Here is a 25198-nt window from a genome sequence, read left to right as displayed (position 1 = left end):
CTCTGTTGCACACAGAGGAAAATAATTAGAGGGAACATTGGTCATGACTTGTGGGAAAAGTAAAGCTAAGAGTTAAAGTCACCATGCGGAAGAAGTATCCATTGAAAGGACATCTACATTCTCATATTTGGGTATACTTCTTAATGAGAATGGATCATGGAGTACACATATCAACCTATGTAAATTAAAATGTATAAGATCAAGTGAGTATAACAAACAAAAATTGGGAGAGGGTCCGAGGGACAGTTTAATGACCTAAGCACAGTTATAGTCCCCTTGGCAGACTATATGAAATACAACAAATAACTGTGGGTCACTGGCAATCAAAAGGCTATGTGTGTGTGAGGATGACTATGTGTATGCTTTCAAGTTAAAGCAGACTATTGGACATTTACCCAGTGTGAAAAAATGTCCATCAGTTACTCGTTTCGTTCCGCCCAATACATCATTTGGTCTACTTCACAGTAGGTAGTCCAATTTCTCTCCAGATTTTTACAAGGAGTAGGTTGGTTTTGGTGGTATTGCCATGCAAGATGTTTGGTGGATGTTTGTTTGTTTGTAACTGAAAGCAGTGCATATGTGATTGGTGAAAAGTGATAGGAAAATGTGCTCGTTATAAAATTGGATAGTGTACGCAATGTAACTTTATTCTGGAGTCGTGCACTTCCAACATTAAAAAACAATAGAGTGCAAAAAAGTCAGATGGTTCAAACAAATAACTTCTGACTGGGTAATCTGGTCGACATGTTTCTGCGGACAATTAAAGGTCCATTATGGTACCTGCCGCTTCATCAGGACCCATAAACTTGATTGCTACTGCTCTTATGTTAAAAAATAATATATAAAAAGACATTAATGAACAGCAATGATAAATGTCACCTGTTCACTTCTGGTTTCCCTCCTTATTAGGAGGAAACTCAACTGACAGTCCTTTACTTACAAATGTGGACTACATCTCCCATGATTCATAACCGTTAGATCATGGGATTGATGGCATCCAATCAGGATCGAGTGAAAAACAATAAGGAAGTAACCAGCTCTGACCGCGATACCTCCCCAAACAGCTCGGTAGGCTGTTAGGAGTACCGGTAAGAGGTAAGGGCCAGGTATTATTAATAATGAGAGAGAGATTGTGGACTCCAAGAAACGCGCAAGTAATAATGGTAACGGTGTGAGAGACTGAGTTCACTTTCCGATCCAGTATGTTTATCCCTTTCCTTTGAAAACAGTCGAGTACTACGGCTGTAAACAGAGAACTGTGCTAATGAAATCGGAGCTCGAACATGTACTCAGACTGCGGGCTCCGAAGATCTGGTTGAACTAAGATCCCGGTGGCACACACGCAATACACTTTTAGAGTGTGCTTAGATGACTGTGCCTTTTTTGACTGTGCCATTTAAGCATTGCGCAATAGTGATGTAAGCCTACCGAGTTTACTGCCGTCCGGTTAACGAGAAGTCTAAATGTAAGAGTGTGCTCATTAAACCTTCTAATAGGGATATCCCCCTTTAACATCGATGAGCAAATAAACATAAACATATGTACAATAAGCAGGTTTAAAAGTAAACGAGCGTTGATGTTCACAACATAGCAATATGAACAATGGGCTTGTTATTCAAGTGTTGTGATCCGCTGAGTCTCTAACTGTTGAGCGGTCACATATTTTATCACAGCTTTTTAATCTTCTGTACTATAGAGCGGTGCTCCATTGTCCTGAGCTGCTTGCCAGGTGAGGAGATGCAGTTTCCCCTTACAAATAAGGTGAGCCTATGATATTCTGATAAAGAGTCTGAATATAAAGGTCACTTGCCCTTTCATGATAAGAACAAGAATTAAGTAATGTTAGTGATAACCCAAACTAATGATGGCTTGTTATCCTATTTTGTTCTTGTGTCTGTCTATGTGTGTGTACGATGGCGATTTTACATCTGGACCTATTCCACCTAATAAGGAGGGAAACCAGAAGTGAACAGGTGACATTTATCATTGCTGTTCATTAATGTCTTTTTATATATAATTTTTTCACATAAGAGCAGTAGCAATCAAGTTTATGGGTCCTGATGAAGCGGCAGGTACCATAATGGACCTTTAATTGTCCGTAGAAACATGTCGACCAGATTACCCAGTCAGAAGTTATTTGTTTGAACCATCTGACTTTTTTGCACCCTACTGTTTTTTAATGTTGGAAGTGCACGACTCCAGAATAAAGTTACATTGCGTACACTATCCAATTTTATAACGAGCACATTTTCCTATCACTTTTCACCAATCACATATGCACTGCTTTCAGTTACAAACAAACAAACATCCACCAAACATCTTGCATGGCAATACCACGAAAACCAACTATCTCCTTGTAAAAATCTGGAGAGGAATTGGACTGCCTACTGTGAAGTAGACCAAATGATTATTGGGCGGAACGAAACGAGTAACTGATGGACATTTTTTCACACTGGGTAAATGTCCAATAGTCTGCTTTAACTTGAAAGCATACACATAGTCATCCTCACACACACATAGCCTTTTGATTGCCAGTGACCCACAGTTATTTGTTGTATTTCATAAGATCAAGTGAGGCCATCTTTAGATTCTCTAATAACATAGGTAACAAGCCAGTAAGTGAAATCCTTAAGTTATATGGGAGTACGTGTATTACAGGGGCATGCTATGGTGGAGCACTATGGGGTATGGCAAATATTCCATCACTACAAGCCCTCAATTTTTTTTTTTAAGTAGGGTGTTATCAGTACCCAATGCAACCACTTCATATATTGCCCATAAGTAGACAGATGCACCGTATATTAGTGATTTGATTAGCATGGCTGCCCTCACACTCTGGGATATAATCTGGACCAAAGATGAGACACAATTTACCAAAAATATAATTCTGGATTGCCTCACACTTGATCATTGCAGGAATATACAGTGGCTACAATATATTTACAGCCTTTTAATTGAGTGCAACATGGTCATTGATTTTTATTATCCCAAGTCTATTCAGACTTATAGTAAAGGGGACTTAAAAAGGAGATTATTACATTCTAGGGAATCTACAGGAGACGCTGAATTGAGTACAAAATCAAGCGTTCCATCTTATTGTGAAGGCCCACTCTCAGCGGGTGTCCAGCCATACCTTGTTTTTAAAAGATACTTACAACATAGATTCTACTTAACAAGGCTAAGGATGGGCACTCTGCACTTCCAGATTGCATTCCCTAGGATGGGTAAGTAGAGTTCTAACCTACCTAACTGCCTGTGTGATGGAAAACCCCCCAGACCACATTGCATTTTTTACATTTTTGTAATTTTTATCTGAAAATTTTATGATCCTTATTTATTGCCAGTAGAATGTATACCTACAAATCCGATTTTTATCATATTTGTAACTTGGAAAATGTAACAACATGCAATGTGATTATTCGTTTTACCCAAATGGCAATTAAGAGAAGAAAGGATCTTTCACATTTGGAAATATTGAGATATGAAATTGAATAGGTCTCTTATTTTGATGAATAGCCCACTGTATTTTTATTACTCCAATATATTTTCTGAGTTAAGGTGATAGAACAATTATACGCGGAAATTTGTGATTCAATCTTTTAATGAATTGTTGTATGTATTTTATTCTTTATTGTTTCTCGTGAGGACATGTTAATATAATTATTGTGCACTGATTAAATCTTAAATGTTTTCTTCTAGAAATTGTTTAGGGTGAAAACTTTTGTATGGGAACCTTCTACTTGAAATGTTAAAATGTAAATCATTTTTAAAGTAATTTTATCTTGGAGAAGGGATATTTGTGTAGAATGCTTTTATAGTTATATACTATAAACCGAATAAAGCTTGATTTGATTTGATTTGGCTAGAGGATTCCACTGAGGAAGGCAGGGGCCTATTTAATGCACAGGTTTTTCTTGAAACACAAAGAATACGGTATTAATACCCTGCATCATTCTATGCACAGATAAAATACATCATGCTGTGGAGTGCAGGAATATGACTCGAGTGCAGCCTTGAAGTAATTTTGAGGCTATAATTGCTCAGTGGGAGCTGGATCAAACTGACTGGCAGATACTAGCCAAATATGACCCTAGCTGGTCCAATCTAACAAATGGCTTATATTGAGCCCTTCCGTTTAGCCAGCCTTCATCCAACAATGTTATGCAGTAAATGCCAATAAGCAACAAGTCACCAACTAGAAACAACAGGAAATAGATCAGTAGGAATAAGCTTCCCTGTTAAAAGGCATCGATATTAAACAGAACTTTCACGTCCACAAGCCATTTTCTGGAAGCCCTTCACAAACTGAAGTTAGTCCTGAGCATGGGAGCCCCATTTTCAATGGTGTTTTGAAAGGTCTTGACAGGCCCCAATGCTGCAATGCCCATGCTCAGTGCATCAACATGATATGCCATATTAACTCTTTAAAACCTTTTGTACTGCATTGGTATTTGTGCACATATAGAGTAATTCCTAGGAGCAATGCCAGCACCAGTGCAGTATAAAAGAATAAGTGCCAGGGCTCATAGTTTTGCCTAGAGTCCCACGACTGGCGCTACGACGGTTGGGTTGGCAAATACCAAAGCTGCATAGTTTTGATTCCATCATATGCCTTTTTAATCTGCCACCAGACACCCTTTCTCTCTAGCTCACCCTTGAAGGTTCTTTTTCACTGCATACATGACAGGGGAGCTCAGCACTGACCTGTGCCAGTGTGCAGAGTCACAGAGCTGCCTTTCCCAAAGGTGAGCATCACAGAAAGCAGGATTTATCTCTAAGAGGGTCCTTTAGTACCAAACAAGGAACAAGACATAACAGGAAGTATATGGTAGTCATCTATGGTTTCTATATGCAACAAACTCCTTAAACAAGGAAAGCACTGATTCAGGTCTCCAAAGTGTAACATTGATTCATTCCAGAAAATTATAAACAAACCGGTCCCATGATAAATATGTACACAAACCACAACAGAAATAGTGAACAGCTCAGTTCTCCTACTGACCAAGGTACTTACGTTAGGGAACACTCTTTCTGGTGGGTACTCTATGTAATCGTACATTACTCACCTTTAGAATTTAAATATTTAAACAGCATTGCTCTTTGCCCTGGTTGGTGGCATCATGCAACTCCATGTTGACTTTGTTCTGCCCCGGAAGAGACACTAGAGCCGCATGTACTGTTGTATGAATATCCCTGTATATCACCACCATCCACTTTTCTACTCGACATCCCCGCATCTGGTGGATCGTCTGCAACGTAACGCTCTATTTTTGCCCCTGCAAAAAGCTTACTTGAATGGCTTTTCTGGAATGAAGTTGCTCCCTGGCTGTTGCCCCGGAGTCGGAAGCTCCAGAATCTGGCTGATGCTGTTGCCAAGTCGCAAGGTGACACACCTTCTTGCTTGCTCCAGGCTTATTGCGGCGGTGATCCCAGGACAGGAAAGGGAGAGCTCCCCACCACCCACCTACGCTGCTGAGACCGCGGAGCCGCTGCTGGCATGAGGGTCCGTGCTGTCCGGGGTTTCGGAGACCGACCACTGTTGTTGAGTCTGGGCTGTTGCCGAAGCCGCTGGGTGACTCTCCTTCCTGCCGCTTACCACACCCGGCTTGTTGCGGCGGCGATCTGCAAGAAATGGAGAGCCCCGCACTGGCTCGAGGGCCCGTGCCGCCCTGAGTTTCAAGGATCAAATGCTGATCGGAGCATCTGGCTTGCGTCCCTGACGGAGCGCTGGGCATGTCAGTGCCTTCGTCATTAGACCAAGTCATGGTAGAAGCACAACTGCCGCCCATGTTCCCTCCGAGGAGTTGAAGAACAATTTCTCCAACTAGGTTTACAGAGACAGCAGCAAATGTAACAGAGTGTTTTCCTGAATGCCTGCTACTGTAATGCCATTTGACTTCTCTTCTCATCACTAAGGTACTCCATTTCAGCTGCCGCCTGCCTTATGTTCTTAATGCTCAGGCGCGCACTAGTTTTAAGCTGCCTGACCCTAAAATGGCGTCCACCCAAGCAGCAATGTACGCGAGTGCTTTGTGAGTGCCCGCTACTAAAATGCCTTTTGACTTCCCTTCTCATCACCAAGGTACTCCATCTCAACTGCAGCTACCATGTTCTTAATGCTCAGGCTGCACTCATTTCTCAAGCTGCCTGACCCTAAGATGTCGTCCACTCAAGTAGCACTAGGAGCGCTTTCACCTTCCACTGCGGAGCTGCGCGCTGGAATGCTCTAATCCTACAACTATTTCTGATATTTCTGCCTAATACTCTTTAGCAGCGTTTTATTACACAACCAATCTCTTCTACTCAACACTCATGTCTGCAGTGCCTGACCCTTGCACCAGCGTTTCGGATCTTGCGTCCTAAATAAGTGTTATGTCTCGTTTCTAACTCAGCTTCTTGACTCTCTCTGACCATTGCCGATTCGAAACCTATCATCATCTAGGAGCAAGTCCTCACAACTGTGATCTTTATCATTCCAATGCCTGTCCCTAAAATGAAACCTGTGATCAGACCTCACCTCATTTCAGTAAATGATATTGCAGTCTGTTAGGCTGTAGTCTTGATTTTGGGACAACCACTTCTCCTCTACACCAAGTTGGGGGACTCTTCTCTACTCCACCTGTTTCCTATTAGTCCAGCCTGCAGAGTGCTGGTGCCCTCCACAACCATCACACAGCTCTCATACAACTCAGTTTCCTTTGTCATCGCCTACTTTGGTCAGCCGCGTATGTTTTCAGTCTGAGGGTTGGCTCCCGCGCCAGAGGCAAGAAGCTGGGCGACCTTTCTCCGACTATCCGATGAGCGCATCAATCTCCATACCCACTACAGTTATTTACCACCGACCAATGAGCCACAAACGTCACAGCGATAGTGCTAGACCCTTCTAGCCTGCATCACTCTCTCTCATTTGCCGCAATCCAGCATAACTATTTGAGACAGAGGATAGAATTCTTCTTGCTACCAAACGGAATCACTCTCACCAGCATGGCAGCACCATGCCTGAAAGCTGCAGGATGCAACTCTTTCAACTATGTCTTACCCCCCAACCTATCCAAGTCCGCCTCACAAACCTTCAAACACAATCTCCTGAGAAGACACCCTGAGACACTGATTTCCGGCCCGTACTTCAACCAGGATAAGGGCACCATTGTCAATGACCTAATATTTTACACCAGGAAAACTGCACCAAAATTATGACTACTCCCTCGAAATACCTAAGAGCTGAAGTTAACATCACAATCTACAAAAACAGCACTATTCTGATACAAGGCCCTTAAAAGGATCTTAAAAAATGTGATTTGCATTTCCCCACCCTAATAGGTCAGATGCATGCATCTGTGTCTTCCCTTCAGCACAGGACTCAGAGTAGCTTCTCCCCCAAAGCAAATAGTCCACCTCCTATCTAACCACCTCAATCTTCCAATAATTTCATTAGAGTACCACCTACCTCACCACCTCAACCCATCAAAAAGACAATGCCTATTATTACTCCTTCAACTCTTCGTTGCCATCCCACATCCCTCGCGGAAAACGCTCGGACCATCAAGAATTTGCAGCTCCCCCCCCCCCCAAAAAGGCCGTCCTACTTCCATGCTAGCACAATAGGTCCTCGACTCACCTCTCCACACAGAACCACAGCCACCCGGAGACTAAACTCAAAGTCTCCCACCAGGATCCCTGACTATTACATTCCAAGCCTTGACTCCTTTCCCCTTTCTCCACTAGTGCACATGTCACTAACAGAACTGGAAGCTGTGAACCTCCGAAAATGCCAGCCTAGCTCAGAGCATACTTAGCGCGACCTTTGAATTGAGGAACCTCCTACTCTCTACTAAACACTCACTCGATGAACTCAAACATAGTCATCATGCAGCACCCTGCCCGCATACTAAGCCTCACACTCAACCACTGTTGCTGGCCTATAGACAATACCGCCCTCGCAATCAACTTAACTATCTATCAGAAGATGAAACTCTAGCTCTTCTTCCATCCTACGAGGAAACACCTGCCGCCCTGTATCCTCCTACTAAGGAAGTCGAACACAAGATTGATACGATCTCAATCAACACAAACAGATTCACCAGCTTCATCAACAGAGGGGTAATCAGCAGCAACCTAAAATAAATACCCTTATCCACCCCTACCCACGACTTAACCCTGGGGAACTCTGCTTCTCCGCTCTTAACTGCAGATCAGCAGTGAAGCATGCCTCCGACATTGCCAAACTCATCTTCAGTCAAGAAATTGACGTGGTAATCCTCACGGAAGCGTGGCTCAATGAAGCTTCCTCACCCTGCATAGACCTTCTGGTCCCTTCAAAGTAAAACATTATTAGACTTGATGGACAAATTAAAAAAGGAGGAGGTATCGCATCCATCGCGACGACCTCTCCGTTACCCAGTTCAGCTCCGACCCTCTGGACTCCTGCGAATACCTCTCACTCTCCATAAGTGACGACTCAAACCACTTATGCAAACTAAACACCTTCTACCACCCACCAGGTAAAAATGACCCATTCATTGACCACCCTACAAAAGTATCCACTGTTCATTTTGAAACTCTGTGAGATTGTCCTAACAAAGAACCACTTCCTCTACAAAGGAATTATCAACAATACAAAGGCACTTCAATGGGTGCACATTTTTGCCCCTAACCGAGCAAACCTTTATGTAGATCACTTTGAACAACCTTTTTTTTTTAACCAGCAACAACCCCTTTGAACTACATGTGAAATTTTGGAAGGGTTATATCGATCATATTTTCATGGTATCGGAAGGACCGATTACCACACTGGAAGATTTCTTTGAATATCTTAACACCCAACCCAGTTTCAGGCTCACTAGCAACTATCACACTGACCCAATACATTTTCTAGTTCATCACAATAACACACGCAGAAGAGTAGCTGTTCACCAGCCTCTATAGAAAACCCACAAAAAGAAATACATCCCTTAAGTACCACAGCTTTTATCCAAGGGCCCTGTTTGATGGATTACCCTTTAGTCAATTTCTCAGATTAAGGCATAAATGTTGTGGTAAAGTTGATTATTTCTATGAGCCACATGTTTTGATAGTAAGGTGACTTGATGGGTCTATCCACACAAATTGATCAAGGCAGAAATGAAGATAGGCTGGTTCACCCAGAGGAAGAAACTCCTAAAACAAAAACCCAAGAAGATGTAGATAAGATAATGTGTATGATGACTTCCAGTCAGTCAGTCAAAATACTTTTATTCGATTTTTTTTAAAAAATCATAAAAAGAAATTACATACAGATTTCATTTATACATTTTACGATTATTTCCAGTACATCATGTTAAGAAGGGATTAAAACAAGTGACCAAGACTTTAAAATAAAACCTTAAAATTTTTTTTTTAATATATAAAGGTAGCCACAATGAGGCACTGCAGTAATAGGCGGTTTGATCAACAGGAAACTAGAGTCATTGTATTCTGTTAATGGATGCGTAGTTGGCTTTAATACGCGCTGCTGCAGCCAAGAAGATGACTTTCTATCCCACACTAACTAGGTTGCAAAAATCACTAAGAAATACTGGCCTGTCCATCAGTGATTAAAATGTCATTTGAACTGCATTATTCTCAAATAAAAGGGGTAAGAACCTAAGAGGTCAACTTGTGCACTCAGGGGGCAAACAAACCCAGCAAAAACACACACTAGAGGACAGTTCGGGAATGTCAGCAGTAGTGGGACATTTTCACATGTTCCAATTGCTTTGCCTGTATGTTTAGTGTAAACACTAAAATATTTAAGCACGGCACTGTGCAGCAAAAGCTGAGGTTTTGGCAATTGAAATTCATTGAATGGTGTGTATCGCATATTGTGCCCCTGTGAGCTGATTTGAGCAATCCTGCAATGTCTAGAATGTCAATGGTTAGCTAGACCAATGTGACTATTTCAAAAGGACTGAATTCCATTAATAAACTACATCTCATCTTCCAGTAAATGGACTAAGTGCTCCACCTGTCAAGGTACTCTTCACAATCAGTTGAAGAACATTTGGGGACTATTTCATGACACATGTTTCGGGGAATCACAATCCCTTACGCAGTATGCATTGATTGGACACTGATGTACTACACACTGCCTTATTTTTAGAAGTGCTGTCCTTTCTCTGCCCCTTAGATCAATATCCTAAATGGTGAATTTTATTTCTTATTCATTAGTTCGACCTCTACTCCCTAAGTCCTTTACAAATAATTGTGCCCTTTTGTTTACTACTGTATTGCAACTGTGATTTATGGCAAATAGTTTGGGGAATCCCATTCCAGTGTATTATACATTGAATGACTGCTTTAGTTTCTTATTTTCAAAAGAACTACATGTGAGTCTTTTCTGTACACACATATCCTGAAGGGTGAATTTGTCTTCTCATTCAATAATCCTATTTTTAGCCACACCCTCTTATTCAAGGCACCTTTCTCTACAAATATAATTTTTTTTCTTTTTATGGATTTCAATATTATACTAAGAATGGAATGTCCACTTTCGTTGCAAGCCTTGATCTCAAGTGCAGCCATCTTTAAATACTTCAGCTTATCCAAGGCAGCAATCTAGCGTGATCAGAAGAGCTGACAGCAACTGTGCACTGCTTCCCGCAAACACTATGGCAGACAGTCAGGGCGGAAAGGAACACCAGGAAAGAACAGTGGTACAAAAGTACAGATCGGCGCTGGTACCGGCATCGGTTGAAGCTGGTCTACCTCCGTGTCCAAGTCGGATATGAGGCTGGGGTCGACGCCAGTTGGAGGCACAACGACTTCGGGTGCATTGTCACTGAAATCGGCTAAAGGTACCGTGAGGTCGACCAGCACCGATCAGGATCCAGGCTTGGATCCTCGGGGGCCCTCCTGCGCCAAAGCCAAAGGCGCTAGCCTCGAAGGCCCAGGGCCCCAGCTGAGTCCGTGGGGCCCAAAGACTTCGGTGTTCATGGCCCGACAGTCGGAGCACAACTTCGGGTCATGGTTGCGCTCCAGGCACCAGAGACACACGAAGTGCAGATCTGTGACAGACATCAGCTTGTGACAGGAGTCACAAGGTTTGAACCCGGTCCGACGATGGGACATTCCTCGTGCTTCAGGAGTCGAAGAACTCTAACAAGATGTCGACAAAAGTCAAAAATGTTTTTGTCAAAAAGTGACTAAGGGGCACGCTCTCTCCAGATCTGCACTGGCTGGCACCAAAAAAGAAAAAACTGACATTAGGGTGCAGGGGGGCATCTAAGTTGACATGAGACGTCATACCGGCAACCACGACTCAGACGATGGACGCGGAGTTGACCAACGCAACCTACTGACGAGCCTGGATACTGTAAGAAAAAATATCTCCGGATTCAGTCTGAAGCCTAGGGGTAATTCTAAGGTAAGGAGTCTATAACTACAGTCTCTTTCAGATACCAAAACAAAAAATCCTCCTGCTCCTTGGTATAATGAATTCCTAAAAAAGGACATATACATATGTAGGAAGCATGTGCGGAAAAGGAGAAAGTTTAAATTAGCGGAGGATAGACTCGTCTTTAAAATGGCATTAAGGAAATATAAAAAAATATGCAACACTGCAAGAAGGACTCACATAGTGAACAAATTCAATTCTGCTAAAAACGCAGCTAAAGAGCTTTTTTAAATGCTAAAAGAATTCACTAATCCGCCCAACTGTAATGCTACCATCCCAGCATCTCAAACGCTATGCGATGATCTGGTAGCTCATTTTGAACAAAACATTAATAATATCTATCTCTTTCAAATAATGTGGCAATGACAAAACTAGCATCCTCCAAAATGTGTGTTAACTCCCAGTCTTCAACCTTGGGGTGTCTTAATTCTGCCATCCCTGGTCAAGTTTTGGACAGATTACACAGGATTAAATCTGGTCCCCGTTGGATCCTGCCCGCCACCCCCTTATGTCATTACTACTCAGGCCCCAATATTCTTGCCCTCATCACAGATCTATGCAATCTCTCTTTTAAGTTTGCAACTCTTCCATCAAAATGGAAAAAATTCATGGATCAGACCCATTTTTAAAAAACCTATGGTGGATCCTACGGATATGCAAAACTATAGACCTACATTATTGCTCCCTCTCATTGCTAACATTTGCATCAGACAGCTATAGTAACAGCTGAGCAAAACATTCTGGAATAATAAGAAAAGGAAAGGGTCAGGTGTAATAAGGGTCTACAAGAGGTACATAAGCTGAAGAAGGCACCAGAGGCATTGCAGCTTGAGGATTTATTTTAGATAAAAGCTCTTTTAAAACAAAATGCATTACAGGAAAGTGCAAAAGGATCTCAAAAGCATGCAAATACGCTGGGCAACACTGAGCGATTCTGAGAAATTATTTGCTTTCATACACTAAAGTGTTATTGTAGCATATGATGACTCTATACATCACATGTACATCCTTCAGGCACAAGTAAATAATATGGATTACCCATCCCATGAACCATCAAGGCCCTTAATGAAGTTGAAAGTGACTAGAGGGAATCTCCAATGCACTGGAGTGGGATTGGTGTCACTATAACGCTGATTTTTACAACGCATTCCGTTACATCGGAATTTTTACAACGCAGGATCCATTACATCGGATGCCATTACATCGCAGATGCTATTACAACGCATGGCATTACATCGTAAGTATAGGTAAGTATACTTTAAAAAAACATGTAATTAAGTTAATTTAATTAATTTAATTTATTTAATTTAATTAAAATACATTTTAAAATAGTAATTAATTTAATAAATTTAAATCTATTTATTTAATTTTAATAAAAATTGTAATTAATTTTAATTAATTAATATAATGAAATTATTTTAATTTAAATATGTTTAAAATTGTAATGAAATTAAATTAATTAAAATAATTTATTTAATTTAATTAATTTAATTAAAAATGTAATTAATATAATTTAATTAATTTAATTTAATAAATATATTTTAATTAATTTATAAATGGTAAATATAATTTAAAACACCCCTGTACCCCAAAACCCAAACCCTACCCTAAAACCTAAAAACACCCCTGTACCCCAAAACCCAAACCCTACCCTGAAACCTAAAAACACCCCTGTACCCCAAAACCCAAACCCTACCCTGAAACCTAAAAACACCCCTGTACCCCAAAACCCAAACCCTACCTTGAAACCTAAAAACACCCCTGTACCCCAAAACCCAAACCCTACCCTGAAACTTAAAAACACCCCTGTACCCCAAAACCCAAACCCTACCCTGAAACCTAAAAACACCCCTGTACCCCAAAACCCAAACCCTACCCTGAAACCTAAAAACACCCCTGTACCCCAAAACCCAAACCCTACCCTGAAACCTAAAAACACCCCTGTACCCCAAAACCCAAACCCTACCCTAAAACCTAAAAACACCCCTGTACCCCAAAACCCAAACCCTACCCTGAAACCTAAAAACACCCCTGTACCCCAAAACCCAAACCCTACCCTGAAACCTAAAAACACCCCTGTACCCCAAAACCCAAACCCTGCCCTAAAACATAAAAATACCCAAACACCCCAAAACATATACCTCAGTACACCAAAACATATACTCCTATACTCATACTTATTAAAAAAATTACTTAAATTAATAAATTTAATTTATAATATTTAAAAACATAAATAAATATTTTTATTTATTTTTATTTATAATTAATAATAATTAAATCAATTATATAATATTAAATAAAATAAAAAAAATTATATACTTACCAATACTTACGATGTAATGGTATGCGTTGTAATAGCATCTGCGATGTAATGCCATGCGTTGTAATGGCATCCGATGTAATGGATCCTGCGTTGTAATAGCTGCGTTGTAACAGCATTACGACGTAAAAGTTGCGTTGTAAATGTTAGATCTCAGTTTTCTAATTTCCATGAATGATTTGGATTTTACAAAAGGAACATTCATATCACAGTGCATTGCACCACACAAACGGGGCTTGAGTACCCATGACAAAAAAACAGTATTGCTGCACAACAAATATTTTGCTCATCTTAAATATGTTTCACTCGGCCCCAATAGCTTCTTCTATGTATGAATTACCAATTCAATGCACAAAGAAAAACATATATTTTGAAATTCAATGACACTTTCCTTACATGCCTGCTCCTACATTTATGAATCTGTAAAGCTTTTGTCAATTTTCAACATACACTTTCTCAACACCAAAAGGTCAGCTATGGTACCTAAAAAAGACATGGGTAAAACGTGTCTGGCTGTTCGGCAAGACCAACTGGTCAATAGTTTTAGGAAATACCCAAATTGCACCAGCTACCTCAAGCAAGCTGTAAATTAAGCTAGCCACCGGTCTTCTCTACTCTCAATAACATGCATTTAACTTGCTACAAAGAATCAACGGGTGTTCTATAAACAAACCATACAGAAAAACATTATGAGAAAAATATCACAGAATAAATATGAAAACGTTCAAAACAGTAAAAAAATGGGTCTCCTTCAAAAAGTACTGCATTTTAGGTTATGATTTCACAAAGTGGGATCTAGATGAAATTGAGAGCTTTCAGTTTACATAGATGGACATGAAGCTAAGGAAATCTGACAGTGGTGGAGAAAATGTAAATGAAGATAATGCTTCCATTCTCACAACAATGCACATATTTTGGTAAAAGTGGAAGGAGAACGGCGACCAAGAAAATAAAGAAAGTTATTGATGATAGAGTAAGGAATCAGTCAAAACCTATGACCATGAAAGAAACATGTTTACCACTCATAAACAAGCACCATGAAGGTTTAAGCTAGCAATGAATGATGCACATACACTGACCTTGAATGGACAAAATTATATTCCTGTCATCAGTCTCGTCCTGTGAGAGTCCTTGCAGGCTTCCAATAAAGTTTTTTCTGAAAGGGATTATAATTCTGAAATTAATCAATCAATACAGATATGATACTGTATATTCTGAAAACCAAACAAAAGCCTTTGTCCATACTGCAATAATGTCTGACACCATTGATTCAGTTTCTCTCTGGATTGTGAGTGACATAAAGCATGGCAAGATAAAGAAGATTGGCGCTCCAGTGAGCTATGTAGCTGGTTTCTTTCCCAATAATTATTCAATTTTGCACGTGTGTGTGTGTGTGTGCGTGCAGACGGGATGTTAAGTGCAAAATGCTGGACCTGTGTGTCATAGTCTGAAAATGCCGCTACATGAAAAGGATAAGAAAGTTGTGCAGAACATTACTGTGGAGAATAGTACATCTCTAGTGGGCAGTACGAAATTAAGTACTGGGAAGGAAACCAGCTAGACAGCTCACTGAAGCTCCCATCTACTGTACAATTTCCCTTACCAGCAGTAGTAATCTCAGACAATGTGATGCTGGTACCAGCAAGTTGTAATGAATAAATGCCCAGTTGCACAGGGCGCTCTGCTCACCTGCACAGCTATTCTGCCCCCCACTCCAATTGGGAGTCTGCCCACTTAGGCTGTATTTATGTGCAATTGAATATATGTGTGTGATTACCTCTATTGATTGGTATCCTTGCTGCACTGCCATAGAAAGCATGTCACCCACAGAGACCTGAGTATGGGGCAATTATGATGTTTGCCTTTATTGAACTCTTTGCCAACTTAGGCCTGTTTTCTGTACCTTTGCATTTATTGTGACAATAAGTGGGATATATGTTCAATGATATATTGCATTCACACATAACATATGCAAAAAGAACAACTGATGGGCAGAAAGCAGAACAATGTCATACATTCACCCCAGTACAGTTATCTGGGCCTAAATCCATAGTTGTTTTGCTCACCATGCCATTCCAGTTTGGACCCAGCCATATGCAAATCAGGCTTGACCCTGAGCCCAATGGGAACAGTCCAACCCGAACTGCCAGGACAGGTCCTGGAAACAAGCATCCTAGGACCGGCTTCGGGCTTTCAGCCCTCATCAGCCAGGATAGCTTAAGTCCAGTGGCATGGAGAGCAAGGGACCCACGTCTGGGAATACCCGTCCCACTCGGGGTGACAAATGCAAAAAAGAACAATTGATGGAAAGAATGCGTAACAATGTCATGCATTCATCGCAGTACAGAGATCTGGGCCTAAATCCATTGTTTTTTTGCTCACCATGCCATTCCAGTTTGGGACCCAGCCAAATGCAAATCAGGCTTGACCCTGCGCCCAATGGAAACAGTCCAGTCCGAACTGCTAGGCCAGGTCCTCCCTGGACTGAAAACAAGCACCTACTAAAGGTGGATTTGTTGTTCTTAAAGGGACTAAAAGACCCAACATGCGTCAAGACAATCACATGTACTTAACGTGGCCCACTGAGGGCGGGACAATATAATAGCATGCAGCTGTACAGGCGAATGGGACTATCTGCGAGAGAGTCATTGAACAGTAACCTTTGAGAAAGAGGCAGAAGCCTCGAAACGTGCAAGTTTTAAATATATTGTGACCAAGTTTCTTCTTTTGGGAAAACTGGATGATTGATTTGCTGTGAGTGCACCCCCAGAAGCTTGGGCACCTTGGTAGATAATCTGTTACACGGCAGTCCTGCCGTGGGGGGGGGGGGGCAACATCCTGAGAAAGTGAAGGAGGCCGTGGGGTGGAGCTGTGTCCAGACCCACGTAACAGCACAACAAATTGAGGTAAAATAAACTTGCGTAATGTTCTAGGGCCCACTATGGGTGAAGAAGATGTTTTTAAAATAATGACATGCCCGCAGACCTACTAAAGGTGGATTTTTTGTTCCTAAAGGGACTTCAATACCCAGCATGCGTCAAGACAATCACACGTACTTAACGTGGCCCAATGAGGGCAGGACAATATAATAGCATGATGTTGTAAAGGCGAACTGGGAAATGTGAGAGAGTCATTTGAACAGTAATCTTTGAGAAAGAGGCAGACGCCTCGAAACGCGTAAGGTTTAAATGAATTGTAACCAAGGAACAAGCACGCAAGTTTCTTCTTTTGGGAAACCCGGATGGTTGATTCGCTGTGAGTGCGCCCCTAAAAGCTTGGGGACTTTGGTGGAATATGAATGTATATATGTTGCAAGCTGACATTGTCAGGGCATTACTGAATGCACAAACCGGTCACTGAACCAGAGCTCGCGACGTGGGACTGCCTACATGCCCCGTTTTTGTGAACTTCTCGGACTGCAATGCACTGTGGGGACTACAGCTACCAGCAACCTTAGCACATGCTGAACTCTGATTGGAATATTCACGCTCCAATGGGAACCCAACAAGCAGTATGTTAATGCCCCGTGCAAACGACAAAGACTTAACAGAAAGCTGGCAATGTACAAGTACAAAGTAGTTTATTGTGTTGAATATTTAAAATCTTACAATATAACACATCTGGAAAAAAAATATATAAAAACAGTTAGAAGCTATGTTCATGTATTAAAACACTTAAAATATCATTGCATTGGCTTTGTAGTCAGTTAAATATTTAAAATAGTTACAACTCCTAGTTTCCTTTTAACTATCATTAGGAACTTTACAAACATAGCATTTAAAATAATATCATTCGAATGCAGGCACTTAATCAGGGCCTGCCTGCATGTCCTTATGCCTCGTGCCTTGAATGCAACTTTAAGCAATGTCTTTCTCTCCTGCAAGAGGTCAGGGCAAGTACACAGAAGATGGAGAATATCCTCCTCACCACTATTGCACAGTCTACATTGCGTTTGGGTTACCGATCTCTCCCACGGTGGAAGGTGACACAGGCCTGGCATTATTCCAAATCTAGCTTTAAGGAGCAACTGTTTGTTTTTTTCCGTCCAGGGTGTAACCAGATATTGTTGAATTTCCTTCTTTTTATAACCGTTAATTATCGCCCAAGCGTGTTTTCTTTAGTAAGAATCGCTTTGTCGTTCAGAGTCGATAGGTGGTTTGCAGTTTTATTAATTATTTTCTTAAACGATGTTTTGGTTATAATATTTTCCCATATCGGCGTGGCCGCAAAATCCTTTATTGCTTCCCTAAGATAGAGCCCTGCAGTGAAGTTAGTATTGTTATTTAGTTCTCTCCATAACAGGTGCGATATTTCATTTTGGTGGTCAGTTTTTATTTGATTCCGAACTTTTATAAAATGGCCTTTCCTTGCATAGTGTTGATTTATTAATCCAAACTCCAACCTTACTTGGGCTGGGGATGCATTCGCGGGAAGACAAAATAGGGCCCGATATGCTCTGGTTATGATTTTGTTCAGAGTTTCAGTATCCTTACCCATTACAACTTCACTACCATATGTGATCGTCGGTAGGAGTCTTGCACCAATAATACTCAGAAGAGGGCCGTAGGTTAGACTGCAAAGTGACTTCTGGACAATTCTGAATGCTGCAGTTAATGCATTCGCTTTTCTTTGGATGTCCTTTTTTTGTAGTTGAGAGTTGCCCTTTGTATCAAATAACACACCCAGGTATTTATATACCTCTACTTGTTCTAGCTCCGTCTTGTCTGGCAATGATTAAGGCATTCGCCGAAACGCGCCTGCCAGGTATTTTTCTTCCGGATGGTGGTAAATAATTTCCCTCAAGAGGTTCCAAGCATGTATCGGACCCGTTCTTTATGGAAAGGTGGGACTGGTGTTTGATGTTATTGCAGCAGTCGGTGCTGCATTCCGATGTGCCTCTCAATCTGGAGCTCCGCTGATGGCCAACATCTTTCCTGGTGTGACGTGCTGAATGCACACAGCAGCGCCCCCGCTCAAGAGAGTGTTCATGGTATCGGGGAGAGACCAGCAGATTCCTACTGATTGGGACACCTTCGGGAGACGATCGCCACCATATGTTCACGCAACAGAGAGTGGGCGGACTTGCAAGATGACATTGTCAGGGCATTACTGAATGCACGAACCGGTCAGTGAACCTGAGCTCGCGACCTGGGACTGCCTACATGCCCAGTTTGTGTGAACTTCTCAGACTTCAATGCACTGTGGGGACTACATCTACCAGCAACCTTAGCACATGCAGCACACAGAGGTGAAAACACAGCACCTCTGATTGGAATATTCACGCTCCAATGGGAACACAACTAGCAGTATGTTAATGCCCCGTGCAAACCACAAAGACTAAACACAAAGCTGGCAATGATTAAGGCATTCGCCGAAACGCGCCTGCCAGGTGTTTTTCTTCCGGATGGTGGTAAATAAATTCCCCTGAAGAGGTTCCAAGCATGTGTCGGACCCGTTCTTTATGGAAAGGCGGGACTGGTGTTTGATGTTAAGGCAGCCGTCGGCGCTGCATTCCGATGCGCCTCTTGATCTGGAGCTCCGCTGATGGCCGACATCTTTCCTGCTGTGACATGCTTAATGCACACAGCGACAACAACCGCCCAAGACAGTGTTCATGGTACAATATTTACAAATGGTGGTGGTGGTCTAATTGGTAGCACATCACTCTCTTTGTGCATCATATATAAACATCTAAATCTTGGTGCCCCTCAAGGTAAAAAAGATCTACACCCCACTAACTAAGGTGTCAAATCACTAAGGCCCAAATGGACCCAGTGAAAACGTTGAACAAGTATATAAACCTGGCCACTCTATTCAATACTGTGTTGATTCATACAATTTTTCCATACAAGTCAATTTGAAGTACCAGCAGGACATAAGATTTTTTCTTGCCATATCAATTGAATACGAGTATAAAACAGAGTTTTGAATCACAAGTTTAAAAGCAGTAACATTGTAATCCAAGAATAAAAAGCTTGATACAATAATCCTCCTTTCAAGCATTGAACTGGCAGCCGACACGTGTTTCGTTTCATAGAAACTTTTTCAAGGCTGCAAATAATGCCATCAGAAAAAATCCATAGTTTATAACCATACGATATAGAACATCAAAGGAAACAGGAAAAGCAAATACTTATTTATATAAAACAACAACAAAGATCAAAGAATCTACTGTATTGGTACAATGTGAGGACTTGCTTATTTATTTAAGAAAAAGAGAGATAGCAAGAATAGACCAAAAGTCACCCATAGTGAAAGATGCACAAAACATGCAGTGCTCATAACCCAAGATATAAGTATTCCATCCAATAAATAGTTACTAAGTATAGCCCAAGAAGTACTGTTTGGGCCCTGTCCAAATAAATACCTTGAATAACTAGTCAGGTTAAAACCGAAAAGTTGTATAGGAATGTCCAAGTCATTTAGTTGGGAGTCGTCTGTCCCTGATAGATTGTCAATAAAAAAAGGAAAAAAGAAGAGAATATTCTAAGCAAGTTCTAGTTTACGGATGGAAGATTAGTCTCTCATATAAATTAGTGGATTTAAAATGATGAGTATACCTAAATGCATTTAAGTTCTTTATCAGAACAAAAATCACGTCCCATATTTTTCAATTGAATCCACTAGTAAGTTACCTGTAAATTAAAAAAACCAAAAGGTCAGTTTGTCTCCAAGATTTAGTAAAGTGGCCACTTAGGTTTCAAGGCTCATGCAATCACACTTGTTGGTGTGAATAGTCTGGATGTATGTCGATAGAACGCGATCTTTTAGATTGCGGTACTTGACAACGCGGGTATTACAACGCAAGTCGTTACAACGACTTGCGTTGGAGGGCGCGGATTGTGAAATATTATAATTTTATATTCCAACACCAGTCCACGTAACAGTAGGGAAGGTGTTGGAATATAAAATTACAACATTCCTCGTCCAATAGCGCCATCCAGCGCAAGATGTAGTAACGACTTGCGTTGTAATGGCATTGTTGTAAAGGCACTGCGGTGTAAACACCGCGTTTTAAACGATGTTAAATAGTTTCCTTCCATTTCTTGCATTACGTTTAAGTCAGTTTTTCAATAAAACGCGTATTGAGAATTATGTAATAAATTCCAACCATTAGACACATTATCAACTGGCCATTACTATTTCTGTAATAGCTGCAACAAAGTCATTCACAATACCTGAACATTGTTATGGACACAATTATTTACCACATCGATTTGTGTCAGAGAACTATCAAAATATAAATATAGGCAAGCCCCGAGATTCGCCTTTAAAATAGCACGTCTGATAATACAACAATCCTAAGTCGGAAAAACTTACAGTATTAATGGAGCGTCTAGGGCTATGATATGCCCCTAAAAAGTGTAAGACGAAAAAAGAAATAAGTATTAGAAAACAATATGACCAATAAATTGTGTGATATATTAACCCACTACTCAAAGTAGCTATGATATCCCTATTCTATATACCTATTTGGTAACGGTCCTGAGTAAGGACGCTAGCCAGTAGAAATAGATAGTGGTCCCAAGCCCATATTGTATTCAAGACGGAAAAGAGTCACGTCCCGTAAAAGTATAAGTCTTAAAACAGTCACTATCTAGTTATTTAAAAAAGATCCGCAAGCTACAAATAAGTAAGTCACATACCTATTAACCGGTATTGTATTACTATAAATTATTGTCTGGATCATTTCTATGTTACAATCAGATATTCGTGTTGTCAAAGCGTATAAACATACCAGTCACTAAAAAATCTGAAAAAGTGCTTCATCTATTTTCTCAGCAAAACGCCAACCCCAATATTTTTCTTTGGCAGTGTATTAAAAAGCAAAAATAGCATTCAAGTAATCCTGAATAACAGCTGTTTAAACTGACCTGTAGCGATCATATCACCCTCGCGGCCTGGTCGTTCCGAATGTTATAGACAAACACGGGGGCGTGGCTTGACTGCCGAGCGGAATGGCTGCCTGAAAGCGCAGCTCCGCCGATCGGGTGAATAAATCCGTCATTTATCCGTTATCCTCCGACTCTGGGGCTCGGGTCTGAGGTCCCGGACAGGCGCGGAGCACTCCGCTACATCTGGCAGTGCCTGCTTGTGCTGCGCCCACCGTATTGCTACACATCGCCCCCCTGATCTGCTGGCGCTGAGGGGCCTGCGGCATCGTGCGAGGCCGGGGACTTGCGCAGAGACTGGCCGACCGGAAGTGGTAGGCGACCCGACGTAGCGCTTGCTGACTGTGCAGCTGTGGCCGAAGACTGGGACCCCGATTGCGCCCACTGCTCCTGACCGCCTGGCATCGGCGACTGAAGGCGGAGACTGCCGCTTGCGCTGGTGGGCTGACCGCTGGCGTGTAGGCGCCTGACTGGCGACGAGAAGCCGCCTGCCACTGAGTGCGGCGCGACCCGTGAGCCCGGGACGCAAGGCGGGGCGGTGACGCTCTGGCGGAGGTAAGGAGCTGGTGGTCTGCCGAGTGTGCGGGGCCCCGCTACGCGGACCGGGAGTCTGCTGCCTGAGGCACCTTCGGCTCCCCTCTCCGTGTGCACTACCTGGTGGGGCGCTGATTGAAAGCGGAGGTGTACACGCCGCCATTTTATCCCCGCGGATAGGCAGTGGGCGCCGACAGTGAATCACTCCCTGCATGTGGGTCATTGCTACGCTGACTGGACATCTGCGCTGCGGAGCCTGGCGGCTGCTGGACTTTCCACGCTTCTGCCCCCACTAGCCGATTTCATCCGCTGTCTGTGGCACTGTGTCACCCTGCTGAATACTTTTGGCGCTTGCTGCGCTGGGCTCCCGTGAGGACGCTGCTGTCCATACATTAGACGCCGAGTGGCGGAGAGCTCCTCGCGGACTCCTGGTCCGTCACAACCACAGCCATGGGCAAACCAGACACCCGGCAGCCCAAGATCATGTTCGACAGATCGGCGAAGAAAACACAAGGCCAGGAACCACTAGATCAGGAGCCTTCGGGGGCGACCCAACTAGCGATGCCGGCAGACGACGTCAAAGCAATGTTTCTGGACTTGAAAACGAGCCTGAAAGGTATAGATGACAAAATGGACGCACTGGCTGCACGGATGGACGGAATGTCCAGGAGAATGGACAAACAAGACGGTGTCATCGGGGTGCTGGAGACGCGCGTGACAGACACGGAGGAATGTCAGTCAGACCTGGATAAGAAATTACGCGGTATGGACAAAATACTCTCCCTGATCCAAATGAAGAATGAGGATTTGGAAGCGAGGTCCAGAAGGAACAACGTGCGCGTCACGGGCGTTGCCGAAACGACGGACATTGCGAATATGGAACAGTATGTGGAGCAAATGATGAAAGACCTGTTTGGGGAGCATCTCTCCCCCATGTTTCTGGTGGAGAGGGCACACCGCTCACTAGGCCCGGTGCCCAAGCCTGGAGCTGCGCCTAGAACCATTCTTGCACGTGTGCTGAACTATAGAGACAGGGACACGATCCTGAGGCTGGCTCGCAATATTGCGGACTTGCAGTATAAGGGAAATCACATTGCCATGTATCCGGATTTCACTCTTCAGGTGCAAAATGCGCGTCGAGAATTTTTGCCCGCTAAGAAAGCTTTCCAGCAAACGGGCACGAAATACTCTCTGATTTACCCGGCCAAACTGAGGGTGCAAGGTCCGGGTAAGCCTACATTTTTCACGGACGCAAAAGCGGCATTAAAATATGCCAACCAGCTCGCCAGAGACCTGAAGGGACGATCGGAGGCCGACAACCACAGGGACACTGACCAGCTAAGTGATATAGAATAATGTCTTGTATTGTTGGATGAGCTGGCACTGGGGCTTGTATGTTAGGGGGGGGGGGGATGAGGCATGGTAACGCAACCAGTTGGGGCGCTCACTGCTTAACTGTGAATGTACTGTGTTCAATAATGCATGCTCCAGACAGCGCTTTTTGGGTCCTTGATGCTTTACATGGTCCGGGGCACGATGGGCCCTGTAGCGTACAGAGTCGGGATGCGCTCGATCGCCCTGTCAAGAGTACAGGGTTAGAAGGCATAAACCTGCGCACCCCAAGGGATGTCTCCCACTTCTTGTTTTGAGCATACTATGCTGATGTTATTTGGTTCTGTTGGGATGTTACGGGGAGGGGTGAATGCACGACCTAATTGGGGGGTTGGAGCGGGTGGGGAGGGTGGATTGAGGGTTCGTTTTGCTGTGTTGGTTCCATTACGCTGTGAGAAATCTGTGTTGAATACGTCACTAAACATCTCTTTTCCTGTGGTCATTTGCAACTGTGTGGCGTACTGGGAATGGCTCCTGTCGAGGCCGTCCACCCAACGGCCCTTGAGGCTGGGGCTTCAAAGCTGTACACTCCCTGTCTCTCACTCCTTCTTTGTCCGCTTGCCCATTGAAGCGTTGCCATCATGATGGCCCCTGTAGCTAGCTCGGAGACTGCAGTGCCCGATGGCTCGACGGGCCGCCCCGAGTTGAAGTCCATCACATGCTTGTCCTGGAATGTCCGTGGTATGAATGACAGGCGGAAGGCGAGACTGGTGCATGCCTATTTGTTGAGGAAACATATTGATATTTGCATGCTGCAGGAAACACATCTAGATTCCAGGGATGCCTCACAACTAAAACACGCACGCTGGGGAGAAGTGGTGCATGCCCCATACTCGAGTTATGCAAGAGGGGTGGCAATTTTGGTTCGCAGGGGCCTGCATTGGGTGACACAACAGGTGTTGAGAGATGGGGAAGGGAGATACGTCTTGGTATTGGGAATGCTGTGCGGAATGCAGACGCTGCTTGTGAATGTATATGGCCCGAATGATGACAATCCTGGCTTTTATGAGGATCTGTGGGGGAAAATGCGTCCATTTAGCGATGCTGCGATCCTATGGTCAGGCGATTTCAATGTGGTGCTTTCTGACACACTAGATCGCCAGGGAGCTGCCCGCGAGCATCATCCGAAGGCAGCTGAGGCATTAAGGGGCATTATCATGGAGGCGTCCCTGGTGGACTCCTGGAGGCAACTGAACCCCCACACGCGGGCGGGTACTTGCATGTCGGCTCATAAGGCCGCTTGGTCGAGGTTAGATTACTGGCTGCTCTCCAGGGATATACACACTTCGGTATTGACTGCATTGCACTTCCCCAGATCGCTGTCGGACCACGCACCCGTGAGTGTATCGCTGGCCACCCCTGTCCAATATGCCCAGCCGTTCAGCTGGCGTTTCCCGTCGCAGGCCTTACTTGATCAGGTATTCAAAGAGGAGCTGCGAGAGAAACTAGAAGATTTCTTTGAATTAAATGAGGGAACCGTGGAATCGCCTGGCACGCTTTGGGAAGCCTGTAAGGCAGTGACTAGGGGGCATTGTATGGCCCTGAAAACGGGTATACTCCGCTCCATCAGGTCCACGCTGAATGCTCTAGAGCGAGAATTGGCAGCTCTTGAGACTGAAATGGTTGGGTCGCCCACTGCCGGGAGCAGAG

At 43.1% G+C, this 25198-nt stretch overlaps 1 protein-coding gene across 3 annotated transcripts in view; it reads right to left on the bottom strand.

Moving 5' to 3' along the window:
• CAPS2 (calcyphosine 2) overlaps window positions 1-25198 on the bottom strand; it is an 887654-nt gene that overhangs the window by 254141 nt on the left and 608315 nt on the right. For all 3 annotated transcript variants that reach the window (XM_078678143.1, XM_078678133.1, XM_078678152.1), the window contains one exon: window positions 14810-14886. In XM_078678143.1, the coding sequence (XP_078534269.1) occupies window positions 14810-14886 (77 nt within the window). The remainder of the gene's footprint in view (window positions 1-14809; window positions 14887-25198) is intronic.

The sequence above is a fragment of the Lissotriton helveticus genome, chromosome 1_1 (assembly GCF_964261635.1).
Source record: "Lissotriton helveticus chromosome 1_1, aLisHel1.1, whole genome shotgun sequence".
In the NCBI taxonomy this organism is placed as follows: Eukaryota; Metazoa; Chordata; class Amphibia; order Caudata; family Salamandridae; genus Lissotriton; species Lissotriton helveticus.
The sequence above is the reverse complement of the archived record's forward strand: the minus strand, read 5'-3'. Positions and strand labels throughout refer to the sequence as shown.